This window comes from Melospiza georgiana, chromosome 18 (assembly GCF_028018845.1).
Source record: "Melospiza georgiana isolate bMelGeo1 chromosome 18, bMelGeo1.pri, whole genome shotgun sequence".
Lineage (NCBI taxonomy): Eukaryota > Metazoa > Chordata > Aves > Passeriformes > Passerellidae > Melospiza > Melospiza georgiana.
In genome coordinates, this window is record NC_080447.1 from 7256455 (window position 1) to 7277623 (window position 21169).

Consider the following 21169-nt stretch of genomic DNA (forward strand, 5'->3'; position numbering starts at 1 on the left):
TTGTACCATTTATAGAACCCAAATTTTCTAGGTTTTCTCATGTGTGGCATCAAGGGCTTATATCTCATTAAGGATTTTCTAAACAGGATCTTTGTCACATTATCAAAATGTGACTTGAAAGTTATATACCAGCTCAGTCATCAACTTGGTTTTTGTTATTAAAGCTGTAACTCCTTCTGAAGAAGGACTTCTTGATTTTTCTTGCGCTGTTACTAATGCTTTTCCTCAGAACAGGAACTTGCATTATATGTTCTACAAGAAACCTGTTTTAAATTTAGTTACTGTCGATACCATCTTGTCATCTTCTTTCCCCTACTGGATTTACTTTTTGAAATCAGTCCACAGACATACCCAGCCTGTGGGACCCCAAAAGATGACTTTTGTGATGATTGCATGTGAGAAAGAGCAGTTTTAGCTGCAGACAGTTCCTGAAAACTGGGCCTGTGTGATGAGCTGAATTCCTGCTCTGCAGCACCTGGAAGGAGCCTGTCTGCATTTGTGAATCCTGACTGATCCAGACTCTTCTTGGGCCTGGAATATCCCCTGTGAGGTGTATTTGGTCTGTGGCAGCCAGGCTGTTGGTCTGCTCTAGCATGAGGGCAGTGATGATCACTAACCCAGGGCTTGTCTTTAGGAATGTATGGCTAGAAATGCCACCCCAGGGATATTTCTTCCAAAATCTGACTTGTGTCCAGGTCTTTGCAGTCCCACTCTTTCACACTCCAAGGAGTCTATGAGCAGGCCTGGAACTCCTGGGAGTAGTGACAGCAAACAGAGCTGTCTCCATCTGTGCAAAAGCAGGGAAGCAAAAAAGCAGAAATGTGGAACTTGGCTGCACACAAGCCAGCTGAGGTCCAGAAAGTCTGGCTGTGTTCATGTCTAGCTGTGCCAGGGCTAAATCATGCTGAGATAGAGCAGGTGAGTCTTCCTGTGACTTCCCATGAATCATACTATCCTTTTAGAGGGTTTTGATTCTCCTTTGCAGAAACCAATGTACTCTGAAGGTTTTATAGACTTTTAATAATCTATTGGAAGGTCTCAGAAGTTGGCAGTTTGGTCTGCGTTTGACTAGTCTGTGACATCTGGAAAACCCTTTGGTGGTTTTTGATTTTCTTTCAGAATTTCAATAGAAGTTAAATCAATGCATGAATGACAAAACTCATTTCTGCCTACTGGTCTGCAAACATGAAAGGCTCAAGCCATGGTTATAAGTAAACATTATGAGATTAATACATGATAATCCTTACGCTGTTCCTAACATGATTTTATATTACTCTGATTCCTTTCAACAGCAACTCTCTAAGGGTTAACAATGAACACAGAGCCACTGGCAGGTTATTCCTCATGAAATCCATTGGATTTGGGTCTGTCACTCCTGCCCCAGTGTTTTTTTGGCCTGTTGGGTGATTTCAGCCATATTTGACAAAAGCAAGGAGACTTCAGCCTGCTTAGGAGTCCCCAAAAAACTGTAAAAACATGCAGCTTAATCACTACTAATACTCCTCTTTGGGACATAACAGTATTATGACCACATTATTATGAGCTACCAAAGAATCTGCACAGGAGAGACTCCTGATAAATGTAACAGTCATGGAAAATGGATCAGTCAAGAGTGTGCATCATCTAAAGGCACTGAATGATGAATTGCGAAGCATCAGGGAGCAGGGAACTATCTGTGCTCATGGAAATCCTTGTTGATAGATGGAAAACAAAGAATCTTTGGCAGCAAATCGAGGGACAATTTCTCAGGACTTAAGTTCAGCACAGAACATGAACAGTTCTTGAAGTACAGGAGCCTGAGACAGTTCTGCCTCTGCTTGTCTCAGTAGGTGCTTTAAGAGGGGTTACTTGTTTAACTTTGATGAAGGATTCTGTTGAGGCCATAATTTATGTTTATATTATATTGCTGATTTCATACTCCTAGTAAAATATTTTAAGTGGTGTTCAGGTCACAGATATGTGGAATCAATGGGGAGTTTTACTGCATGTACCATACAGGTGAAGATAGGATTTTAAATGGGGTTGTTTCATTACCCTGCTAGGGAAGACATAAGGCAGAAGTTATAACCCACCTAGTTGATTTCTGAGTTCTTTTTCTGCATTGAAAGACAAGCAGTCCTGTGTGTTTTCCATGGAAGATGTTTGCTTTTTCATTTGCATTATTAGCATGAAGGACTGTTTCATTGACGGAAATCATCAAGCATTTCAACTGCAATTGCAGTTAAAAATGTTTTCTGCATTTAAAAATGTTTTCCATGTTACAGTGTGCTGCTATAATTTAAGTATGAAAGCTAATTTCAGCTACTGTCTGTTAAGTTTGGGGAGGTGTGGAAAAAATAGACACAACTGTGTTCTTCTACCATGAAGTTTCTGTCCTTAATAATGTTAAACTTCTCACTTATGCTGTTAAAGACAGAAATTCCAGGTGTCTGTAGTGAGAATGTTCCTCTTTCCCTCTACAGCCATATCTTTTTTTATGTATTTCTTTTAAGTACATTATTATTTGCACAGTGAAATTAGCTCTGCAAGAGGGATGAAAACCCTTGTCAGAGCAGTTTTAGCAAAACGATAAAAGGAATTAAATACAAATTTTCTCAAAGGTGAGCATATTTTTTTTCTTTTTTGAACAGGGAAGTCTTAGATTAATTGCTTTTAATTTAAAATCAAATCAATGGATGGAAAGATGGATGCTTTTCAAAGAGCACTGCAGTTTGCTGCTTAGAGCAATCGGTATTTTAGCAAGGTGACTAACGATATGCATTTTTATCTTTAACCTCTGACCCGTGCCCTCCCCACCCTTTACCTAACCCTTTCCATTTGCCCTGGTCAGTTAACAGGCAGGAAGCATTTGAAAGCAGTCATGGATGACTATGATATCAGGTCTGCTGCCAGCATTTTGGCATCTGTTAAAGAGCAAGAAGCTCGTTTCGAGCGGCTCACCCGCGCACTTGAGGAGGAGCGGCGCAATGTCTCCCTGCAACTCGAGCGTGCCAATCAGCCCGCAGACCGCATGAGCATCTGCAACATTGGCAATGGTCAGCCCCTGGCAACCGCCTGGCAGCAGCTCGTACTGCAGGTAAAGCCTGCTCCTTTCACTGTCCCTGGAGCCCACCCTAGCACAGTGTCCATCCCAGACAGTCAGTGCATGGTGTGTTGTCAGCATTTCATTGGTGTGTGCTGTGTCTGAAGCACCCACACTGCACCCCAGCTCGGGGCTGTCATCAGCTGGGCGCCTTTGGAGCCTTGCCTTGGAAGCTGCTCTTGCTCCTAGCTCATGGGATACTTTTAAAAGTATGTGTGTACCTGGGTAAAAGCCCTAAGAAGGGATCTTCACACCCTCCTCTAATCTATGCACTTGCTGTAAGTCTGGTGATGTGCTGGTGATTGTAAAAGAAGGCTGAATCATAATCTCCATAGCAAACAAAATTTCCATTAGAAATAGCTGGACTTTGAATAGAGGGAGCAGCATGAAAAGCAGGGATTTCCCTCCTGCAAAGCCTCATTGTTTGTGTAGGGAGGACTTCATAATTTGTTTCTCATGTGCAGTGAATTGATAGACTATTTTAATGATGCAAACTGGCTTTGTGGGTAGCTTTAGATTTCCAAATACTGTTTTGCTTGATACACGTTCTTTAACTGTTTAAATGTGCAATGACAAACTACTTACGTCTCTGAATTACTTCAGCTCTCAAACCCCTCTGACACACAAGGTAAGTCATGCAGAAGCAATAGTACCATTTGTGAAGGTCTGTTTTCTAAGAAAACATTGTTCAATTCAGAAGCAAGCTCTCGGCTATGAGGATTCCAGAAGTTGTTTCCCAGTTATACCAGACTGTTTTACAATTATACTTGTATTGAGGCAGATTTTACCTTATATTATGGCAGCACTGCTTTTCTAGTAACAGCTGCCATGTTTTTTACATGAAGATGCCTGAATTTGGGATTTCATGTGACAGGAGCAGCCTGCACTGGTCAGGGTAAAAGTCTGACCATGTGTGGTAGGAGCTGTAGGTGGTTATCCTCTGATGAGCTGCTGGGCTGGGAGAGGGGAGATGTGCTTACGTATTTTTTATAGGGAAAGGACAAGTTCACCTTCACTTTTTCGGAATGACTTTGTGCAAAGTGCCTGATTAATAGCTTCAGAATGAAATTCCTTATCCACAAAACTGATGAAGCATGAGTTTTCTGCAGTGTAATAGCTTAAGGTCTAACCACTTCCAAGAAAACTTAATAAAAGAGTTTTAAGTTACTGGGGTCTACGTGACTCTTATGGAGAAACAGCCCCTCTAAGTGACCCCAGGCTGAATCTGCGTAGGCTCAGCTCCCTGCCACTGGGTGAGGGGAGCTTTAATTAAATTATAATTAGCACTGAGGTTTTTAGAGTTCCTTGTATATGAAATAAATGGTTAAATAGCTAAATATTCACAATTAAGAATCAATGTAAAGTTAGTTGTGCGAATTTTCATAAAGTATAGCGAAGGCCAAATTCCTCCCTGACTTACTGGAATTAAAAAGTGTTTAACTGAAGGATGAAAGCTGTATCTTCAGTCTTATGAAGAGTATATAATATTTTCATCTCTGGTGTTTTGTGTTGCATTTCATTGTGCATAGTACACAAAGCAAAAGGCTGTCTGTGCTCTGCTGTCTGTGGGGGTTGCTCACACCCTGCAGTGAAATCCACCTCTCTGAGGCTGTTCCGAGCACTGGCTGAGTGCTGCAGATCACCCCAGTTAACTGCTTGGTATAAGGAATATTGCAAAGTAACTCAAGTAGCAGCTTTTGGTGGTGATTATACATAATCTAGTTATTCTGTGTATGATTTGGACAAAAGAAAGGAGGGTTAACTCCATTTTATGAGAGTGACAAATAATCTTTAATGATCTTCACAACCAGGCATCAGTTTTCCATGTTGTTTGTTTGTCAAAGTGGAATCTGCCAAAGGGATTTGTTAGGCAAGTGTGTATAGTCAGGGCTTTGTAAACAGTCTCTCTCACAACTTCTTGTTCAATATACAATCCCACACTTACTCCCTTCTTAGAATGGAAAATTAAGTCCTTTTTTTTCCCTTTTAATTTTAGACATGGAAAAGTACTATATATGTGGGCAATGTGCCAGGAGTGTTACACTGTTCTGAAGTTCTCAAAAGACAAAATCAAGGTCTTATGAAAATATTGATTCTAATTAATGAATCCTGGAACTCTTATTTTCATTTTAATTTTTTTTTTTAAATAGCAGCTTTAAACTCATTCCATAACAATAACTCCTTGTCCTAGACAGCCCAGTTGGCCAATTGCTGATGAGTTCTGCCTGTTCAGTGTGAATTTCAAATACTGGAATGGAACATATGAACTCTGGTGCACTTGCTGACTTTTTCTGTGAGTGTCTATGCCATTGTGTCTTGTCTTTTCTTCTTAAAGAGAAATACCAGATCTGCAGATGAGGTCAGGGATGTGCTGTAATTGCCAAAAAGTGCGTGCATAGGCTTCTTGATTTTGTGATAAGTGTGGATATTTTTTAATAAAATTACCTTAAACTTAAAAATTACCTTTTCATGAGAGAGGTTGATTACTTGAACAATCTAAACAAATCATGAATGGTTTGTTCAGATATTAGTTAGAAATAGCTGAGATTATTCTTTAAGAGGAAGCTTTCTCAGAGTAGGGGTTTCTGGGAAGCACTGTCCCCACAATGAGAGGTCCTAAGCGTTGTTGAAATGTCTCCTGTTAATGTTAGTGAGAGTCTTTTACTCAGGTAGGGGCCAAGGTGTGCAGTTTGGCAGTGCCTGCCAAACGTCCAGGCTCTGCAGAGGTTTGTACCCATCTGTGTTCCTGCAGGAGGCTGTGAGCAGCTCCTGCCATAGGGACAAGTCCCCTTTAACCCACACAGGCCCTGGTGAATGGGGACAAAAGTGCTTTTTGTGCTTAATGTGCCTGAATGATGGGTAAATGTCACTTCTGCTCTGTGCAGCTTCCCCAGGCTTCCACTGTAGCTGCAATTAGAGTTTGTTGCTGAGTGTGCAGCCAGTGACATGAATTAGGGTGTTTCAACTGGAGAACTTTGGGAAGATAGCAGCTTTGTACATGTGTTACTGCGGATTCTGAAGGGTCAGATAAAGTGCTCTTTCAGACTAAGAACCCTCTGGACAAAAGGTCATTAGTTACACAGTGGAAACCTTGGCATTAGTCTGGAAAATGTAACATTTAATGAAACTTTGGCCACAGATCTTTTATCACGGTAATAAAATCTCCTAAAACTCTCTGCAGGTTTTAACGTTGTTCTTGACTGTCTCTGGCCTTGAGTGGTGGGAGCCACGTGGCTGATCACTGCTGTTGGGTTTTGGAAGGGAAACTCTGGTTGTACTAAAGACAGGAGAGTGGTCTGTTAATGTGTATTTGTGTTTGCTTCTCTGACTTTAGAGGTAAATCATGTACATTGGTTACTACAGTATTTCAGGCCATTGAAGTCTTGGCAGTCTTTGCCTTTTGATCAGGTTTCCAGGACAAGCACAGTCCAATAAGTCACTGGTGAGTAGCCCCCATCACATGTCTTCTACACGCTCAAGTGTCTAGTTGATAATGTTTTTTACAAGCCTGAGAAATCTTACTGTTCTTCATGTATGAAGTATAGTTTAACCTACCTGGTTTCCAAATCAGCCTTCTGCTGCTCTTCACAGTGGGAACTGAAGTTGGGCAGGAAGGAGATACAGATGTGCCCATGTGGGGTATGGGCTGTGACAGGCTGACAGAGAGATGCAGTATTACCACCACAAAACAGAACTTACTACTAATAAAGAATACTCTTTTATATATCTATGTATGTATATACACTTTTATTAAAACATTAGACATGTGATACTTATTAAACACAAGATTATATCCTGCCTTGGTTTAAACTGGTGTGGCTCCATGGGTTTCAGAGAAGCTCTGTCAAATCTGATCATCTGGGGAGCTGAACAAGGTTTGCATTCAAAGATTGTTTCCCATCAGTATGTGGTGACAACTTCCATTCCTGTTAATGTTGCATAACCAAAATAAAGTACAGTATTCAATAAACCCCTGTTGCCAGCAAAAGCACTGGAACAATACTTGGACTTCTGTAGTGCCCTACAGGGATTTGAGAGGGGTCTTCTAAGTCAGAAAAAGGCATTATCCTCCTTCTTACAGGTAGGAAAGCTGTCGGAATTGCCAAATCTCACACGGTACAAATAACAGAAGTCAGCCTTTTACATGCTGCTGGTACAGGGTTTTATTTGTCAGATATATTGACTCTGATGTGCCTGTGAGAAGTAACATGGGTTGATCTGAGAACTCTTCACACTCACAGAATCATCCAATAATTAAAAAGTTAATGCATTTGACTATAACTGTGATTCTTTTACGTTCCTGTTGGTGGGTTTGTTGGGATGTTCTTATATAAAAAAGTGAGCCAAATTAATAAAATTATTTTTTTCCTTCACTTTGCAAATATTATTATAGCTGTTCAAGGAAAATTAGCTTATGGAAAAAAAATACAGAATATTTTCATAGTTGCAGTTTGGATCATTTATATATAAGCTTATGTTCCAGAGAAATAACACCTGCTTGAAAACAAACACCCACATTTGACTTTTTTTTCTTTTTCAGGCAGGTATTTTTAAGCCATAATTAAGTACCCATATTCTTCAGTCATTTTGTTAATCTGAGGTACCTGTGACTTCTGCCAAAACAGAAGTTTTGACATTTAGTGAATTGAGGGTTATTTTCAAATAAAAGGTGAACTCTAAAGCACACCAGAACACATGGTGAGAATTAAAAAAAAATACAAGATTAGGTCAAATTGCTTTTCTAAGAAAATACCATCAAGTTAACCTTTCTGAGTCAGCCTAGGCTACAATAGCACTTCTGTCTGTATTTCATTACTTTTATTTAAGATTCTCTGCTCTACACTGACATAGTACAGACTGCTAGAATATATAGAGACTGTTTCCAGTGCTTTGATAGTAAGAACATGGGTGCATTAATATTGTATATAATGGTTGCTTTAATATTGTATGTATGTTTAAACATATCTAGAAAAGAGGCAAAAATGGGTTCTGAGCTTCACTGAATCTTCACCTTGCCTTTTTTCTCTCTTGTGCATCTCATACAGAATGCAGTTCCACCTTTGTGCGTAAAGTTTCATGTAATTAGTTTGAGTTTGTAGTGCCTCTTGGCCTCCTGTGTTATATAACATATTTGTGCTCACATTAAGGGACTGACAGCATGGAAAATTCCTTTTTTTTGCCTTACAGGTAAGGTCAGGTACAGACAACAATGCTGTCAGTTCATGACAGCTCCCTGGTGTTACAGTACTATTTCCTGCTACATTGCCAAATACCAAGGAAAAAACTCACTGGTACTTAACCCATGCATGTTCTTCTGCCAGTAGTGATAGAAAGCAAAATGTTGAAAGAACTTGCAAGGATAATCCTTATTCCTTTATAGAGCCAGTGGAACCCATAGAAATGCACATTCTGCTGTGGGGTACAACATGGTTTGGTGTCAGTCACCTCACACCCCATCTGTGGCTGCTGCTGGCCCTGCCCAGCTCCCCTCACTCTGTGATTTGGCTGTGCTGGTTCCTGGCAGTGACAGGAGCACTCACTGCCCTCAGCCTGAGCCTGCACACTCAGTGTGAGTTACTGAGCTTCTGGGAGTGACCTGGCTCAGGTTTCAGCTTCTGCATATGTGCAACTATTCAAAGGCTCTGGGGGGAAGGAGGAGGGAGATTTGGGAATATGATTCCCATGGGAGAATGAGTTCTTAGATCAGAATTCACACTACCTAGGGATCCCAGCAGTTGGGAACTGCACCAGGAGCCATTACTCAGCTCCTTTGCAGGGAGATGTGTTCCTGTCCCTGGCTTCTCCTGTGCTGGACATGATAGTAATTGCATTTAGCTTGCAGGCTGGAACTTTGAACATCTTTTCTATGGATGTTGTCCCATGTCTGTGAAAGCATCAGCTCCTGGTTTAGAGTGAGAGCCAGGACCTTTGGCTGATAGCAATGGTGGAAGCTGAAGCAGGAGCTGGTGCTCCTCAGCCCAAACCCTGCAGCTGGCCTGGGGCAGTGCTGCTGCCAGAGCAGGAGCTCTCCTGGAGTCACTGCAGGTGTCAGATAGAGACTTCAGAGTGACAGTGTGGCATGTGGCACCACTGAGGAGCTCCTGTTGTTTGCCTTTCTGCTGGGATGACCCAAATTCCAAAGGAAATCCTACAACCTGCTTCATGTGTTGCAGGAGGAATTCCCTAGCAGAAGCCCAGAAAAAAAGTAAAAAAATATAAGTTTGTGCAACAGGCATCTTGGTATATATCATATGAGAGGCTCTGAAAATGGACTCAAGTGGTATTCCAGCAAGAATTAACATTTGCTTGTTCATCTGTTTCTTGAATTGTCCTACCCTTGTGATTATCCTTCAGTCTTCATTTAAGGCCTTAGATGATAAAAACACAGATACAAGGGAATGGGAATAATAGTATCAGTTTCAGCAACAGTTAAGAAGCTTTGACCAGCTGAATCAGAAGCTGTGCAATTCTTTCCAGAAGGGATTTATTTGATAAGCAAACTACTTAAACCCCACTTAGGAGAGTTATTTGGGGCTCAGAACTGCTGGCATGCAGCTGAATCCACTCAAAATCTGATGTGTTATCTGAGAAGTATTTGTATAAAACTTTGTCAGCAAGACTAGTTTAAAAAGTAGATTCCAAACGATTCAATAAAAAATAAAAAGGGACCCAGAAACTGACCCTCTCTCTGCAGGAAAAATGACTTTATTCTTTGTAAGACTTGGGTTTTTTTTCAAAACTTAATTATATACCATTTTATAGCTTTACATGTGCAGGTTGAAAATACACTTCCAGCTCCAAAAATCACACCTTTGCAGAAATGTCATTTTTCTCTCTGTCATCAAAAGTACCTCACATTCACATCTCACACTTCATCTGTTAAATATGTGCTGTGCAACTCTCTGTGGGAACTGCTGAATTCCAAAGTGCCATCTAATGTTTGTCTGCAGGACAGCAGCTGCTTCACAGTAATGATGGTAATAGTGCAAGGCAATGGCCGTGTTTGCTCTAAGCATCTCAAATATTTTTGCAGTTTCATTTGCCTTCATGGTTCCAAGTCCTTTTGTTTAGTGTAAATTTTTATTGAATGAGGTTTTGGAAGCAATTGAAAAGCAAGGATTTTCTTACTTTGTTTGACAAGACTTGTGAAAGAATGACTTTTCACAACTGTTAGCCTTTCTGGCCTGGAGCTGTGCCAGGTTTTAATTAAAAATATTTAAATTAAATGAAAAATTCACAGTTCCATAGTAATACTCCATGATTTTACATTGCTTTACTAATAGAACTATGTTTTCTTTTAGGCGTACATATAAGAGAAATACATTAAAATTAAATTTTGATTGCAGTGCATTCTCATTATGTAAACAGGCATCTAGGCTTTTCTTTGCATGATGTCTCTGAGTGTTACAACATCAGCAAGTATAACAGCAATTAATTATTAAAAAAGTCTTAAATAGGAACAATAAAATGTAAACATTAAAGAGCAGTATCAGGTTTAACAAGTTTTTTTTAAAAAAACAACTTTCTAGTCCCATTTACCATATTTGCTTCTTGATAATTAACATGAATCATCTTACATTAAAGTTGTGATTTATTTTTCATGTCCTGCTGCTTGTTTGTTTCTCAGTTCAGGCAGCAAAACATGATTAATTGTCCTGACTTTTTAAGATTTTTAGTTGTCCTACATTTTAGTTCCCAAGCATATGACTGTATTAGTTTAGTTGGGTTCTTCAGGAAGAAAGATTTTAAACCATTAGAAAATCTTTTTGTACTATATCTCCCAATTTAATGAAAAGATTTTGTTCCTAATACAGGCCTTGATCCGTAGGGGTGCAGCAAGGCAGTTTCATCCCTGCAAGGCGTTGCCCAGGAGCTGGTCAGCCTTTGTGAGCCTCTTCCCTCACACAGACACATATGGCTGCAGAAACTTTAAAACCACCAAGCAGCCAACCTGGCAATTTCCTCTTCCCCTGAGCCTTTTGGGCTTTGGACCTGCAGGGTTCAACCTCGCTTTTAAACTCAAAAATTTTCTACAGTTGCCTTTCAGGTGTCTGCAGTGTCTGCAAGCTCTTGTGAACTAATGCTGAAAGAGCCCAGAATGGATGGTGGGTTATGATGACATTGAAAAATTATTGAGTCTTTTGCTAGTTTAGGCCATCTTGTTAATGGTTCAAATTATGTTCCTGCTTGCTTTGTCACAAATGTGGAGTGATTCACTGAAGTCATCAGTGTGACTGAAAACAGAATGGCCAAAGATGGCCATGGGCAGCCTGAGGCTGTGTGCCAACTGTAATTAAAGCCTTTGATTTAAATGTATGTCACAGTTTACTATTTATTTAGGTATTATGAAGAAAAAAAACAAACCACAAACCAACCAAACAAAAACCAAACAAAACCTCAACAACTGCTTCTTTTTTAAGCTACTAAATTACTAGCTGGAGAGAATATTTTTTATCCGTAATTGTGGTGATTGGGAAATGCTGCGGAATAGCATCAGACTTCATTTTTAGGACTTAATCTAAAATGCTGGCACAGGGCATTTTTAGAATACTGTAGTTAAAGATTGCAAAGAACTTTAGTGTCTGTGTTTCTAACCCATCCGATTAGCTTTTCTTCCTTTTTGCAGTCTTATTTTCATATGCAACTATTTAAAATACAAGAAACCTGCTTGGAATAAATTTCATACACAGAGACCTTAATTCTCTCTTCAGAAGGGACTGCAAAACAGCTTCAGGTTTTGGTTTGAAGAGGACAGTAATTACCATGAAAATGGGTAGATTGTGCAGACAGTTATTAGTCCGGTACGTCATGGCAAACCACATTTTTGCCTTCTGGATGAGAGAATGATGCCTTAAGCTGGTACCTTCTGAGCAAGAGTTTGTAATATGCAGCATGAAATACAGCACAAATCGTCTGGAAAATCCACAAACCAAAACAAAAACTAAGAAATGAAAAATGGTTAATGCTGGGTCTTTCTTTCCTGCATTTAGTAGTTGTTTTCCTTTTCAATAACTACAGCATGAAATTATGGTCATAGTTCCAACCTTAACTTGATCTGTTTTCCTTGCTGTTGTTGTTCTGTTATAAATGTCATGGTAATTAATTTTTTTTTTCATAAACCAGAGTAGATTTTTTTATGCCTTTAAAATGTAGTTGATTCTTACCTAAATGAAGCTGCTGGGAGGAAACATAGGTCATTCATTCAGATGTGACCTATATGCAGTGACATGTACCTTCCTCTGTCCTTTGTTTCTAATGTAAGCAGTGCTGTCACCAGACTGTCCTTGTTCTCATCCTGTCATATGACAACTTAGATGAAATGGAGTTGACTGATACTAGATGTAGCAAGATGGAAGCTGTGTTGGTATACGAGTTAAAAATCCCCTGAACTTACTGAAATGCCTGGTGGTGTCAGCCTGTAGAAAGTATCTGCTTTACTGCATTGTTCCTCAGCCTTGTGATCCTTTAGACCTCTTTTTAATACTGGCTTCTTAAGTAAAGAAGGCACCTAAAATTATCCTCCATTAATACAACAGCTCCCTACTGAGGCAACCTGGCTTTGTCTCCATTTCCAAACTTGCAGTATGGGAGCAAGAAGATTGTCAAAACCATGTTCATGGCAATGTTAGAAATACCTGGGTGGATGTGTCCTACTACAGTCATGTAACCATTTTGGAGCAAGTACAGATGCTTTGAAAGGGCTCCTGTAACTTTTCAAATACATTTAAAAATGATGATAATACTAACAGGAAAAGATTTCAAAATGTATCTCGGAGATAGAATGTTCTGTTTACATTTGTGTGAATTAAAATCACAACTGTAGGGCACTCTGACACATCCCAGTGTGCTGTGCTTTAGCTCTCCCACTTACCTTGTTTATTTGCTGCATGAAATTCACAGAAGGACAATAAAATACCCTTGGCATGGCAGCCCCTGTATGAATACAGGCTCTCTAATTCAGAGAATTGCCATGGGTGATGGTGCTGCTTTTGCCTCTATGGTTAGCTGGGATTCTTGATTCATCTTGTGCCTTCTTGCTCTGTTGGCTTTATGGAAGTTACATATCACTGAAGCCATATGTTATGATCCCAGGCAGAGCTGTAAACCATTTCCTTTTTACTGCCTCTGAGAGCAGATCAATCTATAGAGCAGCACTAGTGATGGGGAATTTTTTAAGGGTAATGGGAGAAAATAAGAAAAGAGAGCCTGGCTGAGATACTATACTATTCCATCTTCCAAAGAATTAAATCCCTTTCTATTTATAAATTTTTAATTTCTCAGCAAGAGGAAAGAAGGTTTTCACCCTACTTTTGCAGCTGGGAAAAAAAAGTGACAGATTAAGAATTTAAGGTTCATTTTAAAAAAAGAGGGGAAGGTTGTGATGTAGTCAGCAGTCTGGTACTAATGGATAAAGTGTTTGTTGCCAGAATCTGGAAGTTCAGTATAACCTTAGGGATCTAATCCATAACTCTTTTTTAGGTAATTAGTTCTTTGACTTCACATTGCCAAATCTCAGCATTCAGAATTGTATGAACTAGTAAAATATTACAAGAGGCTAAGAGAACTTGAGATGTAATTTCCCCTTAAAAAAATCTTTTAGCTTTGAGTCAAAACATTTTCAAAATTTACTTTACAACCAGAAGGCTTACAAGCATCTCTTTTATATTTTAGAGGAAAAGCATGTTTTTAAATAACAACCTGACTCCAGCAGGTGGGACTTCAAAATTCAGCAGCACTAATCTTATGTGGCTTTCACAAATACATGTGGGTTTACAACATGAGAGACTTCTTATGTGAGTGAGAATTGGCAAGTCCATCCAGAAGGTTTTCAGTTTCATTGCTTTGCATGCAGGAGTAGTTCCTTCAGTGCCCTATGGATATAGGCTTTACACTGGTTTTTCTTTGACAGGGTATAAAGGTCTGGCACATGGCCATGTGCATGGCTAAATTGAATGGTACTGTTCTGTGCCAGCATGGCCTCAACAAAAGTGGAGCTATTTTAGTTTGTTAACAGAAGAAAAGTTGGACAAGGAGAAGGGGTGGGAGAGCACTGTACAAAAGTACAGGAGACTCATACAAACCTCATTCCTTTTGCTTTGGCCTTTACGTGTTTTATTAATGGCCACTGCAGTTGCCTCTGAATTATTCCCCTGTAGATAGAATACATCTTTTCCCTCCAGTGAAGCAAATCACTTCAGCTAAACCTTGTGCAACATCTACCATTGCCCTTTTAAACTTTACAGCATTTATTTCTAAACAAACTAGGATGAGCTGGGTAAAGTAGCTCTGCCCTGTTCTCTGCCCTTAAAGTACATCTGGAATGCTGACACTGGCAGTAGTAGGAAGGTTGAAATTAGGATTAAATAGGTCTGAAACATTTCTTCCACTCTTAAATGCCTGTATAGGAGATGGCATTTTTTAATGGTCCTCTGCTAAGATTGATACAAATTAACTGTTAGTTATGGGGACACTGAAAGGATGTTTTAAAATTTTCAGGGAACCTGAAGCTGGGATGAAAAGAACCTTTCATGCTAAGGTGCCTATTCTGATAATTAAAGACAATTCAATTGTACCTTTCTTCCTGGTGTATAGCTGGTCTCCCTGGCTCTGACTATGCCTGTTTTCCAGGGATAGTCTCTAATTTGATGCCAGTATCTTTCAGTCCTTAATTACCATTGTTCAGCCACCAGCTGTTACAGTGTCGGATTTACTTATTGCTTTGGAACCTCGTAGGAAAAGGGAAAACCACCACTGACTGCCCCTTGGCGGGTGTCTGCAAGCAGGGCTGGATTTTCAGCACTGGGGACCTCAATGCCTCCCAGATCTGGCCAACAGCTTCCATGGAAGGGCAGGGCTCTGGTTCAGGGCTGGCTGAGCATCTCCTCTTGCCCTGTTGTGGCTCCAGATGGAAAAATGCTTCATGCTTAGTTAAGGTTGGTTTACACCTACCAACCTACAGCTCTTGCTTTCAAGACTTGAGGTCTTAAAATATTTAATACATCATTTCATATAGTTTTGTGGATAAAGCAGAAAGAAGGATCAGATCCTAGAATAAGAAGTATGGGAAGGCTCTTCTTCTTCCCAGGTATTTCATAGAGGTTCACAGCCTTGTTCAAAGAATGGATGTTAAAAATTAGGTACTTCCAATTTACTAGGAAGAGATGGATGTGAGAACCGTGAACCATGCTGGGAAGTTCCAATTTTTGTTGCAGAATGTGGTGGATGCAAGGCATAGCACACCTGGCATTCATTTTGGTAATGAGTAATTTATCCAGGCAATCAGTTAATGAATGTGGGATAGGTTTGTGGGCAGGTGAATGGCTTTAAAAAATGAGGCCAGTTGTACTTTTAAGCTCTAAGCCTCACCGCACCTGTGTGAGATGCAAAAGGGAGGAGACGGTGATGGAAGATCATAATTCTCTGGTGTTGGTGCATTAGGGATGCCATTAATCTCGAAGTGAAGCGCAAAAAGTAAGCAAGCGAGAAGGTTTCCTTTCTTGTGCTTTCTTGCAGAGCGCCCTGTAATTCCGGGCAGGCGCTGTGGGAAGGGCTCTGTGCCGCCGGAGCCGGCAGGTTACAGCTCTGAGACGCGCCGGGAACAGGCGGCTTCCCTCTTTGTCTCTGTAATCCATCAGGAGAGATCCGGGGGGGCGGGCCGGGGAACCCCCGGGGCTCCGGGCGCGCAGTCGGCGGCAGCCGGAGGGACCGCGCGGCGGCGCCGGGCACGGCCGGGGCTGCTCGGGCACAGCCGGGGCTGCTCCCGCGGCTCTCCCGCTGCCCGGCCCTGCCCCTCTCCCCGCTCCCCCGGCGCGCCGGGCGTGGCCGCTCCGGCTGCGGCTGCCCGTCAGTGCCGCCCCCCTGCCGGAGCCTCCCGGCGCCGGGGCAGCGGCGGCTCGGCCATGTGAGAGCGACGCGGACGCGTCCCCTGCCGGAGCCGCGGCGGTGCCGGTGCTGCCGGCGGAGCGGGGCTTTTCCCTGGATGGGCTCAGTCCGTAGGGAGGCTGCGGAGGGTGCCGGTCCGGGTACAAAAGGAGCGAGCTCCGCCGGGGGAGGAGGCTGCGGAGGCTGTCGGAGCAGCGGGCTGGGTCCGCGCAGGGGCTGCGGGCAGCCGGAGGTGTTCGGTGCCGGGGACAGCGGGACCTGCGCCTCGCATAAATGCCTGCGGAACTCAAACAGGTTAGTGCGAAACTTGTGTCCTTCCCCTCGGGCTCTGCGGCCGCGTGTGCGGGTCCTGCTGGCGTGGAGAAAGCTGTCAGCGCTGGAAGGGGTTGTTTACTTGTGTTTGCGATTTTAGCTGGGAACTAAGAGCAAAAGCTGAGCTGCTCTTTCTAGCACAGCATTCGAGAGAGAATCTGCTTTTGTCTCTGTTGTGTTAACTGGTGAAACACCCAAAAAAGCAAGCCATTGTGTTCTTTGACCTTCTCGTCCTGCTCAATAAATCTAGGGAGCTCTTTGACATGAACAGCTAGAAATAGTGCTTTTAAAAGAGAAAGCTTTGCTATTGTGCTTTTGTTCAATGTTTGCTTTTCCCATACTGTGTTCCTTGGCTTTCTCTTTGATTTTGTTGTTGGACATACCAGAGAAATAACGGTGGTTTTTCACTCTAAATGTTATCTTAAACATAAAGTTCTTCTTGGCTATGGACTTACAACTTGGTGCAAAAATATTTCAAATATTATTCTTTACTTTGAACTGTCATTGGGTATTCCAGGGCAAAGCTGTTGCGGACTAGATTTAAATAAATAGAGATCATATAGACTCCTGTAATTCATAGGTGCTTTTCGTGGATAACCTTCTTCTCCTACCTTTTAAGCCTCAAGAAACCTGATAAATTCAGGTGGTGGCAGGGTAGAGCTGCTTCTCCAACTAGGATGAGGTTGTGTCTTTTTCTTAATCCTCTTTTTTCTCGTCTGCCTTTGTAATTTAAAACAGAGTACTGTAGAATAGGAGAATGCCACAATAATACATCATGGATAATACATCCCTGAATTTGTTTAGGCTCATTGCACTGAGGTTGTTAGAGTTTCTCTGGCTTGGTTTAATACCCTGTTTCACCCACCCATCTCAGTAACAGAAGGCTGAATCATTTCATGATGCAAATAGGATGCTGATTCCCTTGAGGGGAAAGTGGCCCTTTCAGCTGGGTCCTCCAGTGAGCATTTCTTTGTCTGTAGGATTCCCTGGAATCACAGTCCTGCCTGCTGGAGGTGGCTGAATGCTGGTTTGTTTGGGTACTTGTTTGTGTGTCATGCTTCCTGTGGGCGTCTTAGGAAGGGATTTGATTTGTCTGTGGTGCTGTTCATATTGCCTGACCCACAGCTACTGTACCTGTCAAATTATGTGCAATGGATTGTTGAGTTTTAGATAGATAGATCTAGTTAGCAGCTCCAAGGGATTTTGGTTTTGTCTGGGTTTTTTTAATACATGAAGGAAAAAGCTGGAGGTAAGGAGCAGAATGCTAACAGTAAGAAAAAAGGTGTATTTCATGTCTTTTGACCCATGCAGTACAGCTGTGTTTGTGTCTTCTGGGTTTTCAATGTTGATAGGCAGAAAAGCTTGAGTGAGAGTGGAAGGTTGTAGTTAATCACATCAGGTCATGCTTTTCAGTTAGCTTGTAAATTCTTCTTCCATATCAAAACAAAAAAATGTCATGGTTTTAATTTTCACACTGTCTGTCATAGCTGAGGATTAGACAGAGATGTGGTATTTTATCTCTTCTGTTGGAGTAATGGTTCTGGATTCATTCTGAGGTCTTTTCACAGAATAACTGTTCAGTCTGGTAGCACAGCAGTTTATTAGAGAATGCTTTGCTTAATGAAAGGTGGTAGTTTTAAGCCGTGAGTTATCAGAAAAATTTACTGTGCAGTTACAGGGCCTGTAGAAAGTAATTCTTTAGCTGTAATGATCACAATTAAGTAAAACTAAACCAAATGAATAAATGACTTTGAGGTAGATGACAAGTCTGTACAATCCATCCAGATAAAGATAGGAGAGAGACTGCAATGGACTTCTAATGGCCACATTAATTGAAGGCCTGTTGTGTTCAGATAAGGACAGCTGTGAAATAGTAATTAAAAAGAATGAAGAATAACTTCTAATCATGCTTTTGCTGGGAATAGTCATGCTTCCTGAAGTTCTGGGCCACAAAAGGAGCATTGTACCTGAGAGCACTGGTAGAGGAACCAAATGCTGAAAACCAGAAATGTGGCCATGATGGTGGGGGGTGGGTGTCACATTCCTGAGTCATCCCTTGGCCATTCCCCTTCCTGCTCATGAGGGATGAAGGCTGTTGAAGTTTGTGCTGAGTATCTGTAGTGGCCTTGGAAGTAAGTAAAGAGTTTATGAAACTGAGAAGGATCTTGAAGTCTGGAACTGTTAAAATATATGTTCATGCAGTATCACATACGGCTTTGATCTGGATCTGAAACCTAAAGTGCCGGCTTGCCTCAGGGCCATGAAGTTGTGAAGGGGAAAGGAGTCACTTAAAGTGACTTTTGCCAAAATTTCTTCAGTTCTCTGTTATTCTTGCTTAGGAAAATACTTTATTAACATTCCAGATTCAGGCACTGACCTCAGTAAAGCTGGCCTTCCTCAGGACTTTGTTCCTGAAGCATTTCACTAGAGGATAATACTGATGTGAGAGACTATGAAATTGTAGATCTGGCAAGATGAAAAAGCAGTTAATGCATTAGTGCCATCCCTGCTGCGAGTCTGTACCAGTGATGGAAAGCTTGTGGAAGATATGTTCATGGAGGTGCAGCATGCAATAGAATCATCATTTTCCCAGCAATTGGTCAGGTCATATTAGAAAAACCAAATAAGAAGGGAGTGTGAGGTTTGGCATGGATCTCTGTAGGGATTCACTTATGGGTTCTGATATATGACAGGCCTGAAACAGGTCTAATATGCTTTACTGCCCTGAAGAGATGTAGCAGTCTCCAATATTGAGTCCTCCTTGCTCCCTGAAGCATTCCCTTTTGCAGCAGGTGAGCCCTGTAGGCAGAGCTGGGCACAGGGAGTGGGTTTGGGACTCACTGAGATGTCGAACTAATTACAGGAGCAACTGAATGGAGGCACACACTTGTGTGAGCTCTGCACAGAGGCAGTAATTCTCTACAGGATGGTGCATTTTTGAACTCTTTGGGCAGTTACTGCCCAATTCAGGTGTGGAGCATCAGCTCAGATGTGAGAATGTGCCTTTGCCTCTTGTGGGGGAGCTTGCACAGCTGAGTCCTTCAGCATAACAAGGAAGCCTTGGAGCTGCAGGACACTTGTGTGAGATGTGGAAATGGAAGTGTTCAGTTTCTGAAAACTCCTCAATAGGAACTGTGTTCCTTTATAAGAGGGCCTATAATGTCCATTTTGTGTGAGTGCACAGCTTTGTACCAGCAATGGACATACCAAGCAAAGCATTCCAGCAATTGCCCTTCCCAGGGCTGTACTGCTTAACCACCTGCTGTCCCCAAGGTCTGGAGCTGTTCTACATGGAGTATCAGGCTGGCTGCAAGTTTTGCTTAAGTTACATTGCAGTTACTAAAAATAAAAACATAAAAAGATGTTTTGGTGGTTTTGGTTGCTGTAGTGTGTTTTTTGTCTTTTTTTTTTTTTTTTTTTTTTTTTTTTTTTTTTTTCCAACAAATGTGGACACTCAAGGTCTTTCCAAATTTAGAAATACTGATTAAGGAAGATAAAATGGAGAAAAAAGCATGTTAAACAATCACATTTGAAACTGGATGGACTGGATGTTTATAACAAGGCTGCTCACAAACATTGAATTGCAAACACTTTTTCCCAGGAGTTCATTTCTGCCACTAAATTAAGGTTTGATTCAGTGGGAGTAGGATCAAGGCCACTGGTGAAGTTCTGTCCTTGCATTTGAGTGTTAAAATAACAAGGCATTTCACTGAATAAAAGTATTTAGCATATCCTTAGTATGTCTTTACCTGTTCCTACCTCTGTTCCTCAATTGCTCTAAATTATTTCCTCTGTGCTACCAAAATTCAGTAGCTGTAATGCAGAGAAACTTCTAAAAAGCTCCTGCTTTGGACTGCACCGCTGCTTGTTCTCCTTTGTGGAAGTATTTGTGGATATTGTGGTGTGAGATTGGAGGTTCAGCTCTGTCTGGGGTTCAGAAAATCCTGTTCTTTGCTGCTGCTGGTTGTTGGTTTCCCAAAGTGTGCAACAAGGTAATGCACTCATGTTTGTGACCATTCTGGGGACAGAACCACTGAACTGATGCAGCTGAAAAACTGAAGCCAACCCTAAAGCTCCATGAAAAGAGGAATGGCTTCCTGAGCCAGGCTGTTTGAGCCCCTTGGAAGGGTTGTACCTTCCTCCTGGGCCTGAAACGGGGGGGAGAAGTGGCTCTGTGTGAAGTTGTTGGGAGAAGGAAAAGGGCAGGGCATGAACAGGAGTGTGTGGGCAGGAGCTCATGTGATGGCTCTGCTGCTGAAGCAGGGTGACAATGCAGTACAAACCTCATGTGCCTTGGCCTGGGAGCTCTGTATGCATTTGGTTTGCTCAGATCTTCCCAAGGACAGACTGGAGCAATAACAAGATTGTATTCTTCAGGTGTTTTTAAAATCACTGTTGTTTCAGTAGTGTGTGAGAAGTGAAACAAAGGATTTTGCTAGTAGGTTTTCTTTGGTTTTGTTTTTCCAGCGGAGGTTTGAGGAGTAATGGAGTCCCTGAAATAAATCCTGAGAGTAGAGAAAGTGTATTTCAAATTCTTGGATAAAAGGAAAGCTGAAACTCAAACATTGATAGTTTTAAATGTCACTGTGTCCTTTGTGTCTTCTGTCTCTCATTAAGTTGCAGCCAGGCTTCGGGACATTTTTTAATTTGCCTTTATGCCTAAGAATGAGCAACTGTGACTATACCTGAGGGGAGCCAGATGAGCAACACTTGCTTTCTTAGGGCAGCATCAGCTTTTGTGTCTAAGAGTCTTCCACCCACAAATGGATGGGCAGAATCCTTTCTGTTGTATTAAGGGGTGAAAACTCCATGAACTCAGTGCTCCCTCTGTACTGCAGAAATGTGAAAATCATAACTTCCAGTGGTGTTCTCTGCCTCTGATGAGTCGGGTCC

At 41.6% G+C, this 21169-nt stretch overlaps 1 protein-coding gene across 11 annotated transcripts in view; it reads left to right on the plus strand.

Moving 5' to 3' along the window:
* The window catches only part of ARVCF (ARVCF delta catenin family member), a 248041-nt gene that overhangs the window by 93640 nt on the left and 133232 nt on the right, over positions 1-21169 (plus strand). For 9 of the 11 annotated variants that reach the window (XM_058036945.1, XM_058036944.1, XM_058036953.1 and 6 more), the window contains one exon: positions 2831-3076. In XM_058036945.1, coding sequence (XP_057892928.1) covers positions 2861-3076 — 216 coding nt within the window. In that variant the 5' untranslated portion in view covers positions 2831-2860. Of the gene's footprint in view, positions 1-2830; positions 3077-16177; positions 16259-21169 lie in introns of those variants that run through there. The other 2 variants (XM_058036947.1, XM_058036955.1) reach the window with 2 other exon arrangements.